The 16,256-nt window shown below is 40.7% G+C and overlaps 1 protein-coding gene across 1 annotated transcript; it reads right to left on the bottom strand.

The window, feature by feature from the left end:
- Positions 1-838: 838 nt before the first annotated feature.
- btr12 (bloodthirsty-related gene family, member 12) lies at positions 839-14,994 on the bottom strand. Its single transcript, XM_053343130.1, has 10 exons — positions 14,880-14,994; positions 13,813-13,941; positions 12,607-12,684; positions 8,467-8,945; positions 7,979-8,170; positions 7,791-7,886; positions 4,704-4,937; positions 3,428-3,575; positions 2,475-2,501; positions 839-1,374 (listed from the first exon to the last, which is right to left on the bottom strand). Exons 1-10 carry the CDS (start codon positions 14,992-14,994, stop codon positions 839-841), a joined length of 2,034 nt encoding a protein of 677 aa, XP_053199105.1.
- Between the last annotated feature and the right edge of the window lie 1,262 nt (positions 14,995-16,256).

Genomic DNA, 16,256 nt, shown 5'->3' with positions numbered 1-16,256 from the left:
TTTAACAGAATGAACATAAAATGGATTTTTGTGACTGATCATCTTTATTGAATAAGTTCAGAAAGAAGGGTACAAAAGAAATCATTTCATATAAAAAAATACACCACATACTTTCATGGTCCTTCTGGGTGAATCCTGGGTCTACAGCATGTTTAAAAAGCCTGTTTTAAACAATGCCATAGTCCACACTTACAGTATATAAAAATCTTTCATTTTGACGAGCCTACACATCTAGAAATTAAATGTGCATCAATAAACTTCATTGCTTTGATATATAAAGTCTAAAAAGCCTTACCAGTACAGTTAAACAAAGACTTAAGGAAAAGTGCCAAAGCTACAGCATCATTTAAACTTCTATCTCCTGTGCAAAGTGAGAACCACCAATCACAACTTGTCCTTTATGATATTTCTCATTTGTCCTTCACACGTCTTCATACCATGACAAACTTCACTTCAATTTACAATAAGATGAAACCGTTGGCTACTTGTGACATTTGAGTAACAAAGTTTTAATAAATACAGTCAGTCAGTAAAGTACCATTTTGGTTTCCATTGACCTAAACACACACTGGTAATACAACATGAAATAATCTGACTGTTTCAGTGTTGCAGTGTGTTTTAAACTTACTTCTGTTTCTAGCTTTCTTGAGATCTAAAGTTGTTTGAGGTAAAGTGATTTGCGAACAAGGGAAACCGTCATGAAGTTGCCTCATTAAGAAGTACCAACAACATGACAAAATCACCTGCTCAGAAAAAAGAAGTCTGCACTTTACACCAAAACTTTGTTGTCTTAACATAAAGCTATATGTGAAGCGTGTGACTGGCTGTTGGTGTCAGATCAGGTGTGTTTAACAGGGGTTATAACAAGAGGAGAGGAGTTCTTCCCCTCCTGGTTGAGGCAGGGGCTGAAGATAGGGTACAGACTCTCGTTAAAAGTGTCCATGAAGGTGAAGAGATGCAGGCGTGCCTTCACATCATAGAAAGAGATCTGGCCTCCTTCATAATCCAGGTAGATTCCCACTTTATTGGGTGGGGAAGGCGCTAGAAGCTGACGGGACGATGCCAGAGCCTTCACCTCGCCGTTCTTCAGCCACAGACACCAGTATCCACCATCTGGACTCAGTTTAATCTCTCCCTTACGACGGGCTGATGCACTGGCCATACCGAGTGTCCAGGCCGTCTTGCGTGCCACGTCCACTTCCCAGTAGTGGCGTCCAGAGTTGAGACCCTCTCTGCTCAGGACGAAGAGGGCTGGGCTGAAGCGTCTCGGGCCTTCGGTGTGAGAGGATTTGCGCTCTTCATACCTCACCTGGCGACCGTCGTCAGATACAACCAGGTTTCTTTGAGCAGTGGCGGGGTCTAAAATCACCTCACCTGGCCAGGACACAGAAGAGCAGAGAATTAAAATGTTTTACGACCACAATGATGGATTTTGTGTATTACTTTGATTTCAAAAGTCCTAATGTTATTCTTTGGAGTGTAAAACTGAATTTCGCACATGCACAGGTTACTCTTTGATGGTAACCGTAAAATGCCTTTGCATGCACAATATTAACCTGGCTGTTATTCTGCAATACATGTTTACAGCAGATTGATAACCAAATTTTTCCTCTACTCCTGTCCTCATTTTTGGAAGTGTAGCTTTTACTGTATCAGTGCGAGAAGATGCTTTCTTTTTCTTTACATGTGTTTGTGTCAGAGTCTGTGTTTGAGTCGAGCTTTGGATGGGTTTATTTTAAAAGTGTGGACTCATCGCTCTGTGTAAAATTATCTATCCTATCATCTAGCCACTCTACAGTATACTTTCCCTGTCAGCTGTGTACTTTCCCTATGCACATGTGCACTTGCAAAAAGCTGATTCAAAACCTGAACGGCAACATGTTACATGATAGGGAATCTATGTTCTCCATGGGAAATCTACCTGCTAGGATCAGGTTTCTTCTAATCTCCTGCCCTGATTACAGTAACCAGGTTTCTCATTTACTTGACAGTTGTAAATGTAAATCAGCTGTCTGGAGAAAGCCAGCTGTAATCTGGTTACTTGAGTACATATAAACACACTGAAAGACCAGTTTAATAATGCTTCTAAATGTCTTATGCGGTATTTTATGGTCATTTCCCCAAATCCCTCCTGACTTAATTGGTACTTCGGTAAATGTAAAGATATGCACTAAATCTAACTACTACCAGAACCACTAGAATGTGGATCTGAGCAATATTTGACTGCACAGCATGAGACTGTAATGACAAAAATAATTTAAAAGGTTTTAACTGACTGTTTGGATATATTTCATTTGTTAAAGTGGCGTCCTCTTGTGGCCAATTGCAAGAACTGCAAGCCATATTAAGCTCTGCTTGCACTGCCCAAGATCTCCAAACACACTGTCTTCTAACAACACTTACGAGAAGTGTCATGCCCGGGAGAAACCAATAATATAATATCATCAGACTGGCAAACTTGAGGTGTTACTCACTTGAGTAGTTCTGCACCTTCCGCAGCTCTGAGAGGGGGAGAAAACAACACAGAGAGAGAGAGAGAGAGAGAGAGAGAGAGAGAGAGAGAGAGAGAAAGGAAGTCATACAGCTGAAGAGTCAAAGTCACAGCAGATGGCACGTGTGGGTGGTAAACATGTAGATCTAAGCCAGAGCTTTAAGTGCTGGAGACATGTGCTGCCGTCAGTCAACCCTCTGCCGCTGCCTCTCCATTGAATCCAAGTGGATGAACTGTGGTATCAACACTATCTCCATCTGTCCAGGCATCTTGTATGTGTGAACGTGTGAGTGTCTGGGGGGTTGGGGGGGGGGTGGGTTTGGGGGGTTTGGCATGATGATGAGTCACTTGTCTATTTCCAAGTGCTTGTACAGTGACCTACATATCACTGTTTTGGATTTTGCACAGGATGTGTGGTTGGAATTGGGCAAGGAGGAATGGATTTTACTAATTTTAAATTTGGCAGTTAGATGTGATTTATTTTTTAGTTGTAATATATCACTTTTAGCATTTAGAAATAATCATTGCTTACAAATCATATTTTTTTCTGCAATCAGACCTGTAATATGACCTATTATATAAGAGGGGACAGTAGAATAGTTTGTTTGTTTTTTTTGGGGGGGGGGGGGGGGGGGATGCATCAGCTTTTGCAAAATTGATGTATGTACAAAATTAAGTGTGTGACATCGGGTTGTATAAACATGCAATCCAGTACCATGGCACTGTAATAAATACTAGTCATGTGACGCTTATGAGGTTTAATTAAAATCTTTACAGCCTTATTGGTATTACTGAATGTGAATATATGTCCATGTATCACTTTACTTACTACACAAACAACTTCTTGTGTATTTACAAATATATTTATAGACAGAGATAGTCTAAAAATATGTAAAAGTATTCAAAATCATGTGAGAAATTAACTGCTGCCCTCACCTTTCCCATACAGTCTTTTAAGCTCCTCCTGGAACTTGTCGATGAGGCTGCTGACGGAGGAGCGGATGCTTCCCAGATAGAGGTCAGTGTTGATGCTGACTGCTGACCAATCAGTGGGTTCGGGAGGGGGCTGCAGCGTGTTCAGGTTCTGCAAGAAGTGAAGAAGAAAGGTTGAACAAATGAGGTTGAAAAGTAAATCTTACTGAGTTCAGTGTGCAGATTTATACATTTGCTGCCTGTCTCTGTAAATCCAAATCTTGTAATGCAGATAACCAACACAGAGCTCTCTGCACATTGTCAGTGTGACAGGAAAATCAAAGAACATTTAGCAGATGGTGCAGTTGAGCACCATTTTTGTCAACAGAAAAAGTCACAGATAAAGACCAGTGTGTCTGCAAGGGGAAAACACAACTCAAAATTCAGTCATACTCTTACTGTAGCTTTGTTCTTCCAAACACAGTGTTTTGGTATGTGAGGCCATATGCCTTTGCTTCCCCTTCCTACAGTTCTATCTGGAAAAATTCATCTACTTCAAAGACATCTTTCATATGAGGGAGAATCAACATTTTATCCACATAAACAGTCGAGGATAAATGCACATGGGGAACTTCCACAACAGCTGGCTCTGTTCATAGGGGCTTTTGATGTTGTGTCACAAATCTCTTAGCGCCTACAGCTGGTGCAACTATTGATAATTTGCTGAAAAAAATAAATAAATGTGTATTCGAAAATATACAGCGTCAATCTGCATTTAAAGATAATATGACTAACATTACTAATAAAAGCCAATCGTCTGTTAAAGCACATTTATTTTCAATTAGGTGTGACGCAAGAGCTTACACAGTTTAGTCTGAGCCTCAGCCTCTTAAAAATGAGCTCCTTTGCTGTGGCCCAAATGCATACTAAGTGTGTTGTGACTATGTAGGTTACACACTGGAAAAATGAATAATGAAATATTACTGAAAATTCCAGCATGCATTTTTAAAACTGACATTGGAGCATGCTGTTAATTTAAGCCGTTACAGGCTATATAGTTGTATAGTTAAATATACCAAAAACATTATATAACATTATATAACAAACTTAAGATAAGATGCTACACAGAGCTACAGTCAAGCAATACATGATCACTAATGTACCTGCAAACACAAAAAACATGATAATTGACAATGCAGTGGTGCGCTGGTGCAAAAAATGGTGACAAGCTGCTTTAAAAAGTTAAGATTGAATAATTTTCTTTTCCAAATGTGACAGCTCTGTGGACGCCCTGTACTACCTGGAGGAAGATCACTTTGTCCTGGGTGTGTGCATAGGCCTCCAGCTCGTTGCTCCTCCTCCTCAGCTGGCTCAGTTCGTTCTCCAAACCTCGAGCCAGCTCCTGAGCGTGACGCTCGGCCTCACGTTGCCGCGTGGCGATCAGCTCCACCAGCTCCGCCTGACTCTGCTCCACCAGGTGCTGTAGCTCTGCGTACACCTGCCAGCTCTCCTCCAACTCCTTCTGAGCACTGGCCTGCAAAGAGGGTGACACAGGAGAGAGGTTAAGGTGAGTATGCAACACACAGCTGTCAAGACTACTAAGTGCTAACTCAAGCAGAAGTAAGCTCTAAAGGGCCCAAAGACAAGGTCACATTTTCTTCAAGACCAAAGTATGAAAAAAAAAGTTTCAAATTTGAGCCTATGAGCAAAACTACACTAATGTTACAGTTAAAAGATCAGTTTACTCATCATTTGGATTGGGATTTTTAACATCTGAGAAACGTATCTCACATGGGGTCTTGGAGACTTCAAATTTAAAATATATTGATGCATTTATGAGATGAAAAGCTGTTTAATCAGTCACCTACTTTATGGAAGTGTAATACTAAATCACTGTAGTAACAATTAAACGTTATATACTATACAGAAGAATCAAGTGTCTGTCTCAGCAAAAGCCGGAACTTTGTAATATGCTATTTGTAATATCGCAAAGTCAAAGTGGCGACCTCTGCTGGGCAGCTTTGATATTGCACATTTGTAACAACTCAGGGTAAGACGTCACGAAATAGGCAAAAAATATATAACTTACTGCTGTCATCTGCTGTCTCAGTGTGTGAATGTACAAATATATAAGAAGATAATTAGTCAGCTGTTAATAAGGCTTATAGTAACCTCTTTTTTTAACCCTTTGATGAATTAAGGATGAATCCTCCCCCAAACTGTCATGATCTAATGAACCAGACACTCACTTTGGAGTTCTCTATAATTATCCCGTCATCTCGAGAAAACAAGTTGTTATCTCGCTTTCTCAAGATAACAAGATAAATTCACCCATTATCTCTTGAAAACGAGCGTTATTATCTGGAGGTCACAAGATAATTAACTCTAATCTCAAGATAACGCCATTAAAAAAAATAATTACAAGCACGGCCGTTTTCAGCTGCCGTACTATACAAATAAATGTGTCTTTGTCCATTAATTAAACTGTTCCCATATTTCTGTCTCTCCCAATTTCTTTCTGTCACAGTTAATGACTGACAGAGTGTGAGTAATCAATGCTCTTTCTATCCAGTGTTTCTTACGGTCTGCTGCAACTGGACTAACAGTTCAGTGTGTCTACTGAGCTTTTCATCTCAAACTGCATTTAAACATTATTCTTTAATTCCCAGTTAGATTTTTTTTCCCCCTCTGGAAAAAAGTGCAAAATATTCTATAAATTGATGAAGTGATTTGCATTGTTTGAGCATGATGTCATCATTCACTTGATCTCCAAGTCTTCAACTATCTGTACATCACATCAACATACACATTGTAGCTGCAGTCATGTGTTTATAGAGTACACACACACACACACACACACACACACACACACAACCCTTTGGTAACTGAGCCTTTTTGTATTCTTAAAAGCAGATAAACTTGTCTATAAGCAGGAAACCAACTACCCGCATCAACACTGACACTGAATCTGGATAAATGTTTGCTTGTCCAAAAACAGATTTAGCTATGATTTATTGTAGTTTCTGAAAGATGACAAAAACCATATAATTTGTTATTAGGCAAACATATATGTAGAAAAAAGTAGCCCTCTACACACATATTATTTGTAAAATTTTATTTCTCTCTAGCATTTCTATTTCTCTATTTCTCTCTCAAACTCATTGATTGCCATGGAAACCATCTCAAGTCTCAGTCATATTACAACTACAATTACAGTTCAAATACAAACGAAGGCATGTAGTCCTTTGTGTTTTAGGTTCATACTGCCATGAGGCTGTAGGTACAAACAGGGTGTGGGAAACTAAAGACAAATGTCTATACTGGTCACACCGGTTAGACAGCCTAAGACATGGATCTGCGTCTACATACGCAACAGAAAAACAAACTGAAGTAAGAGGTATGAGTAAGATCCTGCCCAAATGTGTTGTAGATTTTTCTAAGTAAGCCGAGGTAAACTGAGATAAGAGTTTCGACTGAAGGGTCATCCCACCAACAGCTGTGTGTCTTGTCAAAGTGCCCTTGAGCAACGGGCTGCTCACGTTTTGTGAGCCTGTGCGGATTAAAGAGCTGCTTGAAATGCAAATAAAGCCTTTGAGCTTCAGCGCATGAAGAATGCGACATCAGAGTGGACTGGGTAAATATTTAAAATGCAGTACAGGATGGAAATTACAGCAACAATACAACAGACTGCTGTTCAAACACATGAGAGTGCATGATTAAGATCTGGTTAAAATGGAATAGATTCCAATAAGGCACAATGGAGATGAGCCAGTGCCATCCACTTTTGATAAGATTCAGTTTTCTGACTATTTATTGTGTAATTTGATACTAAACTGATTTTTAAAGGAAACCAATGGCAAATCATTCTACTATCTTAAAATGATGTTGTAGTATGACTAATATATCACTAAAGTTCCCTAAGAGGTCAATTTACATTTACTGTATTAATTCATGAAATTAGTCATGCAGAGTTATTCATAAAGGAGCTGTAGGCGTCATGAAAAAAGGCTGAAAGTCGCACAGAAAACTGACACCAACACTTTCAAACATGCTGAGTTTTGTCGTGCATGAGCTCCACCGACACACACACACACACATTTTGACGTAGGTAACTTTTGGTGACATTATATTGACTTACATTCATTTCGTGTACACTTTAACTATAACCATTACTTGCCTAACCCTAACCTTAACCACCAATCCAAAATTAATCTTTTTCCCAGCTTTTGTCCCCAATTGAACAAGCTGTCCCTTGTCAATCCAATATTTAGTCTGACACGTGGTCCCAGGAAGTAGCCTATGACACATACACACACACTCACACACAGAGTTAAGACTCACAGGCAAGTTGTTGGTTATTAGCAACTCAACCCTTCAGCAGACTCACCTTGATGACCTTGATGGATTGTTTGATTTCCTCCAGTTTCTTGGCTCTCTCTTTGATCAAATGTTTCAGCTCTGATCTCTTCTTTCCCAGATTACTCTGTAAATGTCAGATTTTCAACATGATTTTTAATTAAACTGAACAAAACAAATATGGTATTGATGGTAATAAGCGAGTACAGCTGAGCTCACCATCTTCTTCTTCCACTCATGGTCGGCAGAGACAATCTCGTGGGATTTGTGTGCAGTTTCAGCGCAGGCCGTGCAGATGCAGGTGTGGTCGGTGCGACAGTAGACCTCCAGAAGACGTTCGTGTTTCTTACAGATCTTTTCCTCCAGGTGGAAGGTAGGTTCGATCAGACGATGAGACGTCAGAGACTTCACCTGCGTGGAGGATGAGAGAGATGTGAATTTGGATGGGCAAATGTAAGCTTAACTATAACTCATAACTGCAGCTAAGATCCCCAAACATGGAAGGAACTCTAGATCAGCACAATCCTCTAATGCTCCCTCAAGACTCTTAACCACAAATTGTGAGTCTACTTTGTGCTGTAAAGAAAAGTCTGAGAATACATAAGACATAATATAATAAAAGAACAAAGACAAACAAAGAGAGGTACTCCCCAGGAGAAAGTGAACATATATTACTTTGCACAAACCCTAAAAAAACAACAACAGACCTTTTTATGATGTCTGAGGTGGGTCTCACAGAACGATCCGGGGCAGTTTACGCAAGACTTGTGTGCCTTTAACTTCCTCCCAATACAGGCATCACAGGGAACCTCCCCAGCCTGAGCAAACTCCCCAGTGTCAGGCCCTGAAGAGCCTCCATGGCCTGTATCTGAGTTCAGATTCAGCGTGGATCCTCGCGAGGCTGTCCCGGTTCCCCCGATCCCTCCAGCCCCCCCAGCTACCAACAGCCCCTGGAACTGGGAGGAGATTTCAGCCAGGACCCTGTTGACGCTCATCTCTGGCTTTTTGGAGTAGCTTTTCTTGCACATGGGGCAGCAGAACTTCTTGCTGTGGTTCCAGTAGCCCTGCAGGCAGGCCTTGCAGAAGCTGTGGCCACAAGGGGTGGAGACGGGCTCCACGAACACCTCCAGGCAGATGGAGCAGCTGAACTGATCCTCGGAGAGGACGCGGCCTGGAGAGCTTGCGCCTGGAAGAGGGACAAAAGGGAGAGAGAGCGGCATGATACACTGTAACTTAGATGATATAGAAACTCCACAAAATCAGAGACTGCTGGACTTATTTGGCCTCTAACAGGTCTAGCCTCTCATTGAAGAGGGCTGTTCACACCTTTATGTCATGCATGAGTCACTGTGACTCTTAGAGTGAGAGAATAAAGTGTGAATTGCTGTGAAACCACCTGGGAGTGGATTTCAGGACAAGTTGATTATAAATAGCAATTTTGAACCAGCAGTGGCAAATTTGACATCTTACATAAATTCTATAATTATATGACAAGCAAATGACGTGTTGACTGTATGTCAGGCTGATATTGGATGGAAACCTTGTGAGGTGGCTGTCATGGCAACACAATGTCCTTTCAAAATACAAACACATTGAATCAGACACCCTCCAAAAATATGTATGTCTTATAACTCATGCTGTGATGAGAAACTCTAGAAAGACTCATGAACAGTAAGGATAGTAAGGATATGTGTAATCTGACTACAGGGTCAAAGGTCAGCCAGTGCATGGCTACAGTCAGTTTGAATAATCTGGTATTGTTCATTTGGCACTTGAATTGGGTCATGTAGAGTCCCAGAGGAGGGGAGATTAAATGATTTGTGTAATTAGTGTAATGAGGTCATTTATGTATAATGACCTAAAAAAAATCCATGACATCTTTCAGACAAATCCAGATGTATTTTAGTCATAAAAGTCAAGTCATACAATCAGGATGGAGTGGATGTTCAGATGCAGTCAGTGTCTTATCTGACATATTGAAAGTCTCTAATTTTATTCTGATAAGTGTTAAAACAAATGAGGACCACACAATACATTTAAATAAAGTCACTTTTTGTCTTTTTATGTTTCTGTGTTCATTTGAAGTTGCATTAAATCCCCAAATTTCCTTCCAGTTCTTTCTGCTGAGTTTGGAAAACAAAACAGTAAGACGGTAGAAAAACCCCCTGAGATTTCTGCTTGTTGTTGGGGGCAAAATTTAAAAACTAAGTATGTGTCTTTAAGATTTTTTTGATAATTTACTGTACTTTGTTTTGAATTATGTAGCTTACAACATCAGCACAAAGACACGTAGGTGATGAAGGAGTAGGGAAGAGACGTATGACTTGTTACATTCACATTTCCACACATTATCAAATGGAAGTAGAAAAATCAGTCACATTTTGATCCCACATGCAGGACACAAAGCCTTTTTTACTTCAAGCAGGAAGGTAAGAAGTATAAAAGCGTCATTCTGTCCACTGATGGGTGAGATGATATGTAAAGAATGCAGAAACTCAGGACTTTCTACCAGGCAGTGTGTTACGTTGCTTCAGGTTTAAAGGAAAACACAGCTCCGGGTAATCCCAGTATTTCACAGTGTACCACAAATATAGCTGTTGTTCATCCAAATGGACTACATTTGTACAGAATCTCTATTTAGAACCATTACATCTCACATATTAACACACATAGTTTTTTTAATGTATTTAAATGTGCTGAAAGTAATGTGAACTGCTTCCTGTATGCAACAGCCAATGAGATTTGAATTAGACTGTCTGAGATTAACACTGTATCTTAATTTGAGGAGATTAAATCAGCTTCACATTGATTCAAAAATAAACACTATTGATCATTTTTATTTAGGTTAAACATATTACTTTAAGATATGAATTTTATTTTATTAATGTATTTTTATAGAGAGGTTTGTCCAACTGACACTGACTGTAACTCTGTACTGTACTGTAGGCTTACATGTGGAACAAGCTCTCTACTTTTACAAAATATTAAAAAATAAACTCTACAGTGAACAGATAAACACTGAAGCAAATTTAAAAAAACTTACTCTGCATGTTTTCGTCTGACGTGGAGCACCACACCGCAGTCCTTCACTTCATGCACTTTGCCTTGAATGACACAACAACAGGTGTTACACTCTTCCTGAAACTCGGAGCGGGTCCTCCCACTCTCAGTGCGACACACCCAGATTTACACACATGCGTTGCTTTTGTTCACACTGTTTTCACTGATTTGGCTTTGCAAATATGCACAAGCCCCAAAGGTTTTCTTGTGTTTTCTTCATGTCAATGGGCCTCAACCTGAAAAGACTGAATTAGTCAACCTCTGCAGTGGTACAGTAGTATCCAAGGACCACAAAGTCAATGTACCAGTTCCACGAAGCTCAAGCTGAAAAAATTTCTAAGTGTCTTACCTCTGTAGTGTCATGTGGCAGGCAGTCTGGCTTGAAAACAGGTCTCACTCTGGGGGGTAACTCCAAGCTACCATTGTTACCATTTCAGAATTCCAGTTTTGGAAAGGTAGGGCTCCAGAGAGCGACCTGACAACCCGCCAGCCGACCTCTGTGGGGTGGTCTTTGGGCAGATTAAACAGCATTGTGGCTTCTTTTTTTAAAGTATATATTTTTGGGGCTTTTTGCCTTTAATGTACAGGTTAGTAGAGAGAGACCTTTCCTTCCTCCCTTCCTCCCTCCTTTCCTTCCTTCTTTCCTCTGTCCTTTCTTCTTTCCTTCCTTCCTTCCTTCTTTCCTCTGTCCTTCCTCCATTCCTTGCTTCCTTCCTCCCTCCTTCCCTTCCTTCTTTCCTTCCCTCCTTCCTTCTTTCCTCTGTCCTTCCTTCCTCTTTTCCTTTCTCCCTCCCTCCTACCTTCCTTCTTTCCTCTGTCCTTCCTTCTTCCTTCCTCCCTCCTTTCCTTCCTTCTTTCCTCTGTCCTTCCTCCCTTCCTCCTTTCCTTCCTTCCTTCCTCCCTCCTTTCCTTCCTTCTTCCTTCTTTCCTTCCTTCCGTCCTCCTTCCTTTTCCCCTCCTTTCCTTCCCTTCCTTCTTTCCTTCCCTCCTTCCTTTCCTTCCTTCTTTCCTCTGTCCTTCCTCCCTTCCTCCCTTGACTCGAGGACAACAGGAGGGTTAAATAGGTAAATACTGTGCTACCTTATTAAGGCTTTTTTACACTTCTTATTGTGATCCTAGAAATATACAAGAAGCATTGCTGGTAATGTGGTGCAGTACTTTCTGCTTCAGAGTAAATTATAACTATTACATGAGATCAGTGTGTGTGCTTACACAATCATTATCTAGGCTTTATAACAGTGAGGGAAGTATTTAAAAATGTCACAAATCCATTAAACACACAGTGATTTGTTTCACTCTCAGTTGAAGTATGTTTTTTAGGTATATTTCTGATTATATGTCGATACCATATGTGTGATTTCTGCAATATTGACCTTTCCTTCAGATCATTTTGTAATCTCTCTTTTCTGTTGTCAAATACGGGGTAAGCCCTGTGTGTGAAGTTGCACTTTGTGTAGGTTAGTGAGGTGAGTCCTGGTCTCTACATGGAAGACGGACACCTGTCTGTCTTCATAATCCACAAACACCCTCAACCCTCTGAGGACGAAGAGACAACATCAAAGGAAAAGGACTTTGCTTGAGCACAAAATACCGCCCTCCATCTCTGTGACTAACAGCTCACAACCCGCTCTCAGGGGACCGAGTGCTCTTTTCTCCGTGAACCAGAGTTAGCTCCCAGCACCCAGTTGGATTCCTGCTTCACCCCAACCTCCCATTAGCATCTGTCTGTGGTTTGACCCTTCATCGCAAGAGCAAAAAGGGTTTTCTGTGAATCTTGCTGGGCTGACTGGAACTGTCCTGTTTCTTTGGAGACTGCTTGATGATGAGCCAGAGTCCCGCAGTGTCAGGGTCAATGGTGACGTCCTCTGTAAGAATAGACAGGATAATAGTGTGGAGGGTTTTACACAGTCAAACAGTTATTTATGAGATTCTGTGTTGTTAATTGTTTTAAGTTCAATATTATTTGTTTATTGTATATGGATTTTTGTATGTTGCTTTACCTCCACCATCAAGACTCAAGTTTTTGCTCTTTGACAGCTTTGTGGATATAAATAATTTCTTTTGAGGGTATTTCTTTATGTAAATGATACTCTCTGGATTAGAGAGTGGGGGATTCATCAAGGCACATTACTAAACAGGTGTGCATGAGGCAGGTGTGCACAGCTGGTAAATATCTGATTCCCTGTGCTGACTGTGAACTCTCTTCCTCCTGAATTTACTTTCTTTGAAGTCATTCCCAGTTTTTTTGTTGTTGTTTGAACCCACCATGGTATATTTGCTTGAATGATTGATTTCTTTAATCAGTTTTTGCCGATCCTGTCTCATCAGCTCCGCCTCTCTCCATCTCTTGACACGAACAATGTGTGCACACAATTGCTGAAATAGAAACTTTTACACACTTATCCACAAACTTCCGCATATTTTAACAATTTATGCTTCCTTTAAATTTTAAACATTAAAAGGATCAAATCAACTAGACAATTTTAGAAAATTACTATTGCAAACAAATGAGACAATGAAAATGGGCAGTTTAACTATTGGCATAATTAAACAACCCTAATCCTAATTCTAAAAGACCCCAGACTGTCAGGGGCTCGTGAAGAAAGAAAGAAAAAACAGCTATCCAACATCTGTATTGTTTTTATGAATGAAATAGCTCGGGGCGGGTCAGTAAGGTAGGCTAACGCTGAGTGGCTGGTATGGGAGGAGGAAATGATCATTTGTCCAATCACCTTGATAGCTGTCAGTCATGATGAGTCGCGATGATGTGACGTAATTGTTTCTGCTCTCTGCAGGAAAAAAAAGCAAGTGGATGAAACTTGAGGTGGTATCGTGTTTAGCAAGCCCAAACAAAAAAGCAACGTGCAAAAGAGGACGGAAAGAAAGAAGCAGGATGAGGGTAAAGCTAAAATGACCAAATTAGACACATTTTTTACTCAAACCCAGTCAACCCAGTAAAGCTAGCATGCCGCCGGAAGTTAGCGGTAGCTTGCCAGCTAGCTCCGTAAATGAAGCGGCATTGACCGCCGCGTCCCGCTTCTCCGGACTCAGTGGACTGGATATACTCTCCATGAGACCAGCAGAGAGGACTTTGGACCTGAGCAGCGGAGTAAATGACTTTGCTGAGCACAAGATGAGCTTCTAATGAGTGAGTACAGCTTCTGTTTGTTATGAAGGGGAGCGTACCTATGTTCCCGGGTCCTATGTTCCCCAATCGCGGCTAACTCTGCTGCTATCTCGGCAGTTAACTCGGTTGATAGCTCGACGGCTAGATCTGCTAACTCAGCAGCTAACTGGCTAACTGTAGACGGGATGATCCCGTTATGAAGTGGGATTAGTGGGATTTAAATCTATGGCAATGTACTTGTAACTTCATGTTGGAAAAATGATTATGTGATATAGGTGCCACATCCATTCATTAATGCTGTGTTTTTATAAGGCATATAATGAGCTGTGTTTTTCTTGATGGTTATGCTTATTGACATACTGTGCAAGATATCTTTGTGTAGTTTTATTCGTGTTGGCTATATTTGAATGTTTGATATTTTGGAGACATCATCAGGCTGTGGTAGTTTGAGCCCAGGTCAGGGCAGGCTGTTAGATAAGTGTTGATATGGAGCTTCGGCTGCTGTCCGTGGCTGGTTTGCAGGATAAGTGTGTGGCCAGTCACCTGTAACGTTTTAGCCTCTCGAGTGTGTGTGTGTGTGTGTGTGTGTGTGTGCGTGCGTGCGTGCGTGGGTGCGCTTGTGTTTAGGGCGGGGGTGGAGGCACAAAAAAATATTGGTACCGGGGCCTATCACCATGATATGATATGTTATGCTGCTGGCTATGACTATCATCATGCTGTAACACAACACTACTTTGCCTAATAACGACCACATTTCCTGCAAGAAAAAAAAGGCTTTCATCTTCCACTCTTTCTACCTCCTTTCACTGCAAGAAACCAGACTGGACTTTTAATACGAAGCAAAAATTAAATATGAAGCACTTTCCAAATCATATTCTTTTTACTTGTAGTACTACTGCAGCATACAATTGGGACATATTGCCATTGCAGTACCCGTCACTGGTTTGCGCTCTTTCTGCAGATCAGCCAATTTGATGTATCTTCTGTGGATCAGAAAAGCCAGAAAAGCATGCTGGTCTGCAGACTCAAAAATGCGACCGGATGTCATAGGATATTTTTTGGCATACTGCATTTGACATAATGTACTGGGATGAACTACTAAATCTTTTTGGCATATTAAATAATATGGTAGCGTGGGTTTCGTAATGCACCCAATGGTCTTGCTTGTTTTTACCTGTGTGTGTTTGTGTGTTTGTGTCCATAGAAGTCATATGGTGAAAAATGCTCCTTCCAGTGTACAAACTTGTTTGGCAGGGGGAAAAATTAAGATGTCTTTTAAAACAACAGGAACAACATAACATTTGGACAAAATAAAGGTTAAAGTTTACCATTACTTGCTGTGAATCGGCTTCTGCTGTCAAGGCTTGGTGTCAACTGTGGTTGGTCTCGTATGAATGGTCGGTCTATTTCTTACAAACCAGGTCAAGGACTTTCTCATGATTTTTACACATTCTCTCCTCCAGGTTTCTGATTTGCTTAATCAACTTAAGTCTACTCAGAGCTGCTGTTGTCTTGTGAGGCTCCAGGTGGGTCTTAAAATAAGCAGTACTTCATGGCCTTGAGCTTCACACCTGAGCAGACATCACAAACCACTCCACTAGCTTTAGCCTCATGGGCTTCACCGCTTGTCACAGTGAATGCATTTGCTTTTTTTAAAGTGATCGACCATCTCCTGGAAAGAGCCGTTGTTCCAGAGCTTGGGTCTTTTGCAAAATACCTCCTTGCACAAGGGACAACGACACGGCTCTGCACTGTAACAGTACGTCTCAAAGTTGTGTCCACATGGGTAGAGACTGGGTCAGTGAAAAGCTCAAGACACACAGAACAACAACATGTGTAGTAATCTTAAATGTCCACTGGGTCTGAAATCAAAAGGAAAGGGAAATTTACTCTGGTCTAATGGAAGATCACTTTTCACGCTGAGGCTATAAAGGAAAGCATGAGGAACGAGTACCAATGATGGTAGTGTAAGAGGAAATAACTCAAGTAATGATACAAAGAATGACCTGTGTTGCATTTTATCTGCATGAAAATAAACTAAAAAACTGAGTAGATTGTAGGAAACAGCACCGCAGGCTTTCTGACATATATTTGGCATGTTTTAGTCTGAAAATCAAAATGAGCCCAAAGGTAAATTTTCATGTCACTACTATGCCAGTTTTATTGTTAGTACAAATGTATCTACAGTATATTTAGACACCCTGTCAGGAAGTAAGTACATTTTTGTCTAAACAACACCTTTCATAGATACTTGTCACAAAATGCTTCACAATTAAACACAAACATACATAAAGCACAAAATACCACATG

This window comes from Scomber japonicus, chromosome 22 (genome assembly GCF_027409825.1).
Source record: "Scomber japonicus isolate fScoJap1 chromosome 22, fScoJap1.pri, whole genome shotgun sequence".
NCBI lineage: Eukaryota > Metazoa > Chordata > Actinopteri > Scombriformes > Scombridae > Scomber > Scomber japonicus.
Note: the sequence above shows the minus strand (reverse complement) of the source record. Positions and strands in the feature narration are given on the sequence as shown.

Coding starts and splice junctions, on each gene's coding strand:
- btr12 (XM_053343130.1), bottom strand. CDS start 14,994: ATGACATCCGGTCGCATTTTTGAGTCTGCAGACCAGCATGCTTTTCTG. Junction 7,887..7,978: donor ATGAGTGGAAGAAGAAGATG/GTGAGCTCAGCT, acceptor TGACATTTACAG/AGTAATCTGGGAAAGAAGAG. Junction 3,576..4,703: donor ACAAAGTGATCTTCCTCCAG/GTAGTACAGGGC, acceptor CACTTCTTGCAG/AACCTGAACACGCTGCAGCC.